This window comes from Saimiri boliviensis, chromosome 17, assembly GCF_048565385.1.
Source record: "Saimiri boliviensis isolate mSaiBol1 chromosome 17, mSaiBol1.pri, whole genome shotgun sequence".
Taxonomy (NCBI): Eukaryota; Metazoa; Chordata; class Mammalia; order Primates; family Cebidae; genus Saimiri; species Saimiri boliviensis.
Genome location: NC_133465.1, coordinates 46,809,707 through 46,818,427, shown reverse-complemented (window position 1 = coordinate 46,818,427; position 8,721 = coordinate 46,809,707). Strand labels below are relative to the sequence as shown.

At 47.2% G+C, this 8,721-nt stretch overlaps 1 protein-coding gene across 1 annotated transcript; it reads left to right on the top strand.

The window, feature by feature from the left end:
• The first annotated feature begins 1,829 nt into the window (after positions 1–1,829).
• Positions 1,830–7,314, top strand: KRT33A (keratin 33A). The gene is made up of 7 exons (XM_010330640.3): positions 1,830–2,233; positions 3,239–3,321; positions 4,042–4,198; positions 5,755–5,916; positions 6,010–6,135; positions 6,311–6,531; positions 6,744–7,314. Exons 1-7 carry the CDS (start codon positions 1,886–1,888, stop codon positions 6,832–6,834), a joined length of 1,188 nt encoding a protein of 395 aa, XP_010328942.2. The 5' UTR covers positions 1,830–1,885; the 3' UTR covers positions 6,835–7,314.
• The last annotated feature ends 1,407 nt before the right edge of the window (positions 7,315–8,721 follow it).

Here is an 8,721-nt window from a genome sequence, read left to right as displayed (position 1 = left end):
GAGTCTTTTTCCTTCTCCTGATCTCTGATTGGGAAATTCTCCAAAGTTTGGTCCTCAGCTCCTTGTTGCTCTTCTCTTGTTTCTCTCTTCTCCCTTAGCCCAGTTCTCTAACTCTGTCACTTGCACGAAGATTTATCTGTATTGTCATCCCTGACATAAATTGTAGTCTTTCCTGGACTGTTGCAATAGCCTCTTTGCTGAACTCTTTGCCTCCAAACTTTCCTTCATTTTTCTAAAACAGGTAAACACTTGCTAAAACATTTTCTAAAATGCCTTTTGTCACATCACACTCAGGTTCAGAAGCTTAAACTGGCTCTACAGCTCCCAGGGAAGTCCAAGCTGCTGCACTTCACCATTGAGTCCCCTACCCTAGGGTCCCCATACAATCCCCCATAAAGCTTTAATTTCCATCACTTCCCTTCATAACCCTCCTCTTCCTGCTGCCTAGACTTACCCTGGTCCTTCAACCATGCCTTGGACTTTCCCACCCCATCCCCATGTGCACATTATTCTCCTCACCTGCAGTTCTTACTTTTCTCCCCTCTGCTTCTTAGAAGCCTCCCCATCCCAGCACAAATCCATTCCTGAGAGCCTCCAATCCCAGAGGTGCTCGCCCTTCCCAGCGTGTGAACCACCCACTTGTCACTTGTCAACTCCTGCCTCAGATTACTATTTCCCATTCATCCCTTCATCCCTCTATACACACCCATTCAACAGTGCCTACTGGGTGCCTAGAGCTGGGGATTCAAAGACAAACTAGATGCTGCCCTTTCCTTCAGGGAACTCAAATATATATAGAGAGACAAGCATGTAAGTCATGACAATGTCATGATCCAGGTAAGAACAGAGGTTTGAGAGGAGCTAGACGACCGGTCTGAAGAAGGAAAGGACGTAAGCCATTTATATTTAACCACATGTTGTGATGAAAAGAAGAGATATCTGCGTTAGAATCCTGGCTTCACAACTTTTTATACCCTACCCTCTATGCCTTGGTTTGCACATCTATAAAACGAGAAATATACAGCTTATCCTGAAGAGTTGTGGTGAGGAGTTATGGACATCTTAATTGTGTGTGTTTGATCATGTCTGTAGAAAGGGTCTAGTTTATGAAAAATGTCCTGCACTGCCTTGGGCTTGTGCAGGTTCCTAACAAGTAAGAGCTTCTTCTGCCCATAGCATTGGCCCTATCTCCAACCCCTCCCAGTATCTACTATGCCACCCTGGATGAAATTGTCCTAGTGGATATCTATTATTTGGTTGATTGACGGCATCATGGATATGAAAAAGGTCCATCATATCAGGAAATGTGGCCATCAGGAACTGTCCCAGAAAGGATCTTTTCCTCTTTCTGAGAACCATGAATTTGGAATTCGGCATTTGGAAATGTGACCTAGCAAAAGACACATGGGCAAGAGCTATGCTTTTCCATTTCATCAGGGAGAGCCAGAGGCTTGCCAAGGAGTTGGGGGCGTCAAGCCAGGAAGCAGAACAGCAATACTGTCTCTTGACCTGCTGTACCCCACTGATGAAGGCCAGGGCTTTCATGAGTCCAGGTCTTTGAAGTCATACCACGAAGCTCTTACGTTATGACACACAGCATGGAAGAGGAGTCCTGACTTAGTGAGAAGCCCAAGTAAAGTCTTTTATGAGAGGAGAGACTCTTCTAAAGAAACATAACAAATGGAGGGAAGAGCTTTTGACAATCACCAAATAAGCCAAAAAAAAAAAAAAAAAAAAAAAAAAGGAGGTGGGTGTTACATGTCCACACCCTCCACAGACGAGGTATAAATGCTCTCCAGAGCAAGGAGACCCACTGCTCTGCAGCTTGGAGATTTTGGACTCTGTCTTCAGCTGGGCACTCCCTTCCTCCCTCCCTCCCAGCACCATGTCTTACAGTTGCTGCCTGCCCAGCCCGAGCTGCCGCACCAGCTGCTCGTCCCGGCCCTGTGTGCCCCCCAGCTGCCACGGCTGCACCCTACCCGGGGCCTGCAACATCCCCGCCAACGTGAGCAACTGCAACTGGTTCTGCGAGGGATCCTTCAATGGTAGCGAGAAGGAGACCATGCAGTTCCTGAACGACCGCCTGGCCAGCTACCTGGAGAAGGTGCGTCAGCTGGAGCGGGAGAACGCGGAGCTGGAGCGCCTCATCCGGGAGCGGTCCCAGCAGCAGGAGCCCTTGCTGTGCCCCAGCTACCAGTCCTACTTCAAGACCATCGAGGAGCTCCAGCAGAAGGTGAGGGGGTGGGCGACACAGTGCCCCTAGCAGGAAGTTGTCAGGAGAGAATCTGAGCCCTGATGGAGAAACAATGTGAGCTCTTGATGTGAATAAAAAGCTGAACACTGGCCTTTTTATTTTGTTTTCTTGAGGGCCCATCTAATCTTAGGCTTGGGACTGTTAGGTCTAAATATTTGCATAGTGTTAGTCTATGTGGAGGTAGCAGCACTTTGCATAAAAGAGCTGTAATTAAAGATGACCTCTGAATGCTTCCCTGCACTTGCCAAGCTCCAGATGATTATCCTTGAGGTGAGAGAAAAGGACTGAGCCCAAAGGAAGCTGGGGAAACGGACTCTTTTGTAAAGATTGGGTGGTTTCCTCTCTCCCTCATCTGAGCTTTTGGCTGCTTGGACTGCTGGCTGCCTCTCTTCTGGGTTCCTACTTACCCTGACTTTATCGTCCTCACCTTCATGCCTCTGGGCTTTTTCTGGTGCACAGTGTCCAGTGAGAGCCTAAAATGTTTGGCCAAAATCAGGAAGATTGGAAATTACCTAGGACAAAGTAGTCCCAGCTGTCTGGGACATCTGGGAGCAGGTGGCTTCTTCCCTGATCCAGCCCGTTGCACTTGCTAGTTTACCTATTTATCTATTCCACTTGATTGAAGGTTTCTTGAGGGCAGGATCAAGCACTTAGCGAAATTTGTGTCCTCAGCTCCTACTATCATGCCAGAAACATAGTAGGTGTTTTTCATAAATGTCAACTATTATTATTATCAGCTTCTCAGTATTGCTCATGAGGAAAGAAAAAAGATTATCTACTTATACTTTTTGCAAACTTTGATGTTCTTTTTCCAAATATAATTTTGGAAATAGTCATTGAGTACCTATTGTATATGGAAAGCATTTAATAAGATAGACAATGATTTCTCATCCTGATCCTTCCAAGGAAGTGAATTAGTAAGGACTGCCATTGGTGAAAAATGACGAGGTCCTTGCTCATTCTTGAACGTTTTGGGTCTTCTAGATCCTGTGCGGCAAGTCTGAGAATGCCAGGCTGGTGGTGCAGATCGACAATGCCAAGCTGGCCTCAGACGACTTCAGGACCAAGTGAGTGGGCAGGCGGGCTGTTGCTCTTTATTCCTCTTCTCTGGCTGTTCTCCTTCCCTTTAGCCTGTTGTCAACACAAGCTAAACACACATTGACTGAGCTATGTTCTAGATGCTTTCCCCAAGATTCACAGAGCCACTGCACACCGTAGCTGAGAGCCTTTCCCCAGGCTCTAGACTGCCTTCACCTCTGCTTCTCCTCCGTAGAGTGGCAGCCCCAGTCATACTGTGAGTCAGTGTAGACATCCTGGTCCCTGATGTTCTCCTATGCACAGAACCCATTCATGAGAATACAGAATGTGGGAAGCATATTATTTTGGAAATCTTAGAGTTTATCAGCTTTTATCCTAAATCCACTGGCTTTTTTCTCTTTTTTTTTTTTAGAGACAGGGTCTTTCTCTGTCACCCAGGCTGGAGGGCACTGGTACAATCAGAGCTCCCTGTAACTTCAGATCCTTAGATTCCTGGGCTCAAGCAATCCTCCCTCCTTAGCCTCCTGAGTAGCTGGGAATACAGGAGTCTGTCCGCTGGATCTTTAAAAATAAAATGACCAGTGCCTTTTCCTCCAGAAACTACTGCTTGATGCTGAAAACCTAAACAAAAGAGATGGCTATAAAAACTACAAACCCTAATTTCTAATTGCCTGACAAACCAAACTAAAGCAGCATCAAGGCCAAGCCTGTTCCTGCTTACCCTGTCCCTGACCCTCCTATGATCACAGATATGAGACAGAGCTGTCCCTGCGGCGGTTGGTGGAGTCGGACATCAACGGCCTGCGCAGGATCCTGGATGAGCTGACCCTGTGCAGGTCTGACCTGGAGGCCCAGGTGGAGTCCCTGAAGGAGGAGCTGCTCTGCCTCAAGCAGAACCACGAGCAGGTGAATTCCCTGAAGAGTGATGGGCTCAGACTCGCCGGGGCCTGTTTCACAACCGCCACAGGATCCAGGACAGGCTGTCAGTAGAGGCTCAATTAGCCGAGGAAGTCATTCTACATACAGAAAGGGATATGTAGAGATGAGTAACTTAAAGATCCGTGACATGAGATTAGGATTTTTCTGCCAGAGGCAGGAAGGAGAGTGAGGAAGTTGGCAAGCCCAGTAATGAGGAACGTTGAGTAACAAGGCAGCAGCCACAGCCTCTCTGGCACCCAGGTTAGGGTGCACGCTGTAGCAATCTTTTATTCCAATTCTCCATTTGTAGCTGGAGAAACCAGGAGGGCACAGGCCCACGAGGAAGGGGGCTGAGCTGGAACAAAAGGCAACTCTCCTCGTTCCTATCCAGAGCTCTTCTGCTGTTCAGTGTTGCTTGGAAACAGCCTTGAGCAGAACACTCACTGTCATGGCTTAGTCAGTTGGACAAAAAAGAAAACATGTATTTTATGCAACCAGCAATCCGAGAACCATGTAAACAGTGACAATATTAATCAAGTGCTTAGTATATGCCAAACATTGTGCTGAGTGCTGTAGAACTCCGGAGGCAGTTCTCATTTTAAGATGAAGAAATTGAGGCTTCAAGAAGCTTCTAAAGCAATGCATTAAGTGGTAGAGATGAGGTTGAATTCGAAGTTGTCTGAAATCCACCTAAGCCTAAGTACCAAGCTATGCTTAGCAGTGAAGTGAACGGATAGTTACTGCCTTCAGCAAAATCTATGCTGGTGGAATTGACAAATCACCCTTTAAGTCTCTTCTCTGCGAGGATGGCAGATTTTGAAGTAAGCGTTCTGTATTTCCTCTTTTTTTTTTTTTTTTGAGACGGAGTTTCGCTCTTGTTACCCAGGCTGGAGTGCAATGGCGCGATCTCGGCTCACCGCAACCTCCGCCTCCCGGGTTCAGGCAATTCTCCTGTCTCAGCCTCCTGAGTAGTTGGGATTACAGGCACGTGCCACCATGCCCAGCTAATTTTTTGTATTTTTAGTAGAGACGGGGTTTCACCATGTTGATCAGGATGGTCTCGATCTTTTGACCTCGTGATCCACCCGCCTCGGCCTCCCAAAGTGCTGGGATTACAGGCTTGAGCCACCGCGCCTGGCCTGTATTTCCTCTTTAGCCAGACTCTCTTCTTTTTATTACCCATGCTTAAGAGAACCATATGAGGCCATACATAAACTAGCAAAAACACTGAACTGGGCATTTGGGGACCAGTGTTTAAATCATGGCTTGCCGTGTATCACCTCTGAGCCCAAATTACTCAATCTCTCTAGATGAGGAGTGGTGGATGGAATACAAAGAGCAGAGAGAGATCCTGGGCTTGAGAGTACTTTGTAAAAAGTGAAGCATGCAGATTAGTCATTGAATATGGATCCTGGTTAATGAGAGGATCAGAGAGAACAAAAATTTCTTGAAAACCTAAGAATGATCAGAAGTTGAATTGCATTCTCTTAAGGAGAGCAGCAAGATCCTTTGTGGGATTTAAAATGTTGCCCTTTCTCCATCAGGAGGTCAACACCCTGCGCTGCCAGCTGGGAGACCGCCTCAACGTGGAGGTGGACGCTGCCCCCGCTGTGGACCTCAACCAGGTCCTGAACCAGACCAGGAGTCAGTATGAGGCCTTGGTGGACACCAACCGCAGGGAAGTGGAGCAGTGGTTCGCCACGCAGGTGGGCATCTAAGCACGCAGTCACTCAGGACCCGAGGACCACCCCAGGGCCCTGGAGGCAGGGGCTGATCCTTTCTCCCCTTGGGTGTTTCAGACCGAGGAGCTGAACAAGCAGGTGGTGTCCAGCTCGGAGCAGCTGCAGTCCTACCAGGCAGAGATCATCGAGCTGAGACGCACGGTCAACGCCCTGGAGATCGAGCTGCAGGCCCAGCACAACCTGGTGTGTCTTGTTCAGCCCTGCTGGTGAGCGATGGGACGTTGGGAGGCAGAGTCCCGGGACTGCCCTTGGGACCACACGCTCTCCTTAGCTCTTGGAGCTGTGACTTCCTTGGAGTCCTATGAAGGAAGGCTTTGAAGGAGCAGCTCTCTGACATTCCTGATCTTCCCCACCACAGCGAGACTCCCTGGAAAACACACTGACGGAGAGCGAGGCCCGCTACAGCTCCCAGCTGTCCCAGGTGCAGAGCATGATCAGCAACGTGGAGTCCCAGCTGGCGGAGATCCGCTGTGACCTGGAGCGGCAGAACCAGGAGTACCAGGTGCTGCTGGACGTGCGTGCCCGGCTGGAGTGTGAGATCAACACGTACCGGAGTCTGCTGGAGAGCGAGGACTGCAAGTGAGTGTGGGGCTAGTAATTATTTTCCTTGGGGCATGTGAGGTTGCTGTGGAGATGAATAGTCTTCTTGATGAAAATAAATATATAATCTCAAGCTTTTGTTTGGAGGCAGTCCAAGGAAGAACAATATTCTTACACAAAGCCCTTTTAGTGTTTTCCTATCTCTTCAGCTCATTTTACTCTAACTTGCTCCAATGATTTTCCGTCCACAGGCTCCCCTGCAACCCCTGCACTACAACCAATGCATGTGACAAGCCCACAGGGCCCTGTATCTTGAATCCCTGTGGCGCACGTGCTCGGTGAGGGCCTTGCAACACATTTGGGTGCTAGAGGCCCGACCCCCAGGAGGAGAAGGAAGGCATCAGCCACACCTCAACTCGACTTCATCCCAACATCTCCAACAGTGACCATGCTTTAGAAAGAGGCGGAAGCCTTCCTATTAGCCCTGGCTTCCAGGGGTCAGCTGTAGCCTTCCACTGTATTCCCTGGCTTGATTCTCCAGCATAAGGCTGCAAACTCTGTCTTCTGAGTCGCAGAGAGAGACCTACAGCAGGATGAAGTAATATCTATGATCATAAAGACACATTTGCATGACATGTTATACTTTAACAAAATGTATCTAAATGTGATTTAGAGATGATTCCATTAAGTGTACTAGAGCCGGCATGCATGCTATGAAACAGGACATAATTGGAGTAAATCTTCTTCGTCACTCTTTTGGTCTCTGGAGATGCAATAAAAATCCTTTGTTAACCTCCTAGTAAACCTATTCAAAAGCTATAATTGTCTATTTCACTCATTAATTCTAAAATTGGTTGTCTTGCATACATTAAAAAAAAGTGTTTTTCCATCAGATAAAGGGCTTATTCACCCCATATATGGTCTGTGACTACCTTAAATGGAAAAGTCTCCATGAAACACTGTTAACCTAGATTTATTATTTGGGAAGAAGGTGGTGGGGAAGGAGAATGGCAAATTCATATGAAAGTGTCTTTAGAGATACAGAAACTATTTATTTTGAGACATGAAGTGCAGGGATCTGAAAACATTTGGAGTAAAAAGAAAACTGTACTAAGGTAATATAAATCTATCACCTTAACATACGGTATATAGTCTCATATACACAGATGCATAACCACATATCATATAGGCATATGTACACCACACACACAGGAACAGATGCATGTGCACACACACACACACACACACACACACACACACACACGCTGTGCTGAAATGTTTAGGTAGAAAGTTGGAAGGAGCAGCAAAGGGTAGAGGGGTATAGTTGCCAGGAGGAGTGTCGGATCTGCTAGGCTGGATGGTGGGATGGTGCCTCGGGTTCACCTTCCTTTCTTTGTCCCTGCCTTGGTGGTCAAGGACGCCTTGTGATCTTCTGTGATGTGGACTTGTTCTCTGCTGGAGTTTACTCTCTTTCTCAGTCGCTTGGGATCCACGTCAGGTGATGGAGAACTGTGAGTGGGCTATTGGATGGAAAAGCCTTTTGTCCTAGTGAGCCTTGAGATTTGGTCTCATCCGTTTTTATTTACATGCAGTTGGGGCCATTGTTCTGTCACATTACCGCCTTCAGTGGCGTCCAGGTTTACCAATGTTTAAAAACACACAAACGGTAATCAAGTATTACCCTCAGATGAGATTGATTCGCATTTTTCACTTCTCTACTCCTACTTTTCTAAATCAATGATTGAAATGAAGAGATATTAAGAATGAGAACTCTTTTTTTATTGCATTTTAGGTTTTGGGGTACATGTGAAGAACATGCAAGATTGTTGCATAGGTACACACATGGCAGTGTGGTTTGCTGCCTTCCGTCCCCTCACCTGTATCTGTCATTTCTCCCCATGCTATCTCTTCCCACCTGTTCTCATAGGTTGATGATATTCTCATCTTATTAAGAATGAGAACTCTTAATAAGATGAGAATATCATCAACCTATGAGAACAGGTAGGGAGGGGCAGGAGGTAGAGTGGGGGTTGGAAGTCCTCTCTAAAACTTGCAGACCATACATATATATTCAGGTGTGATAGAGATGTTCAGGGAAAAACATCAAAAACCCTCCATCTGGGCTGTGGATACCAGAGGACAGCTAAGGAGACCAGCCCTCAACACTTGTTCATGGCCACCTTCTCTCCTTAGGTGTGGGCCAGTCCTCTCTCTTGCGTTAGGCTAACA

Excerpts from the sequence above, each read along its gene's own strand:
- KRT33A (XM_010330640.3), top strand. The coding sequence starts at position 1,886 with ATGTCTTACAGTTGCTGCCTGCCCAGCCCGAGCTGCCGCACCAGCTGC. Across the intron at positions 5,917-6,009 it reads AGCAGTGGTTCGCCACGCAG|ACCGAGGAGCTGAACAAGCA; the intron begins GTGGGCATCTAA and ends TGGGTGTTTCAG. Across the intron at positions 6,532-6,743 it reads CTGGAGAGCGAGGACTGCAA|GCTCCCCTGCAACCCCTGCA; the intron begins GTGAGTGTGGGG and ends TTCCGTCCACAG.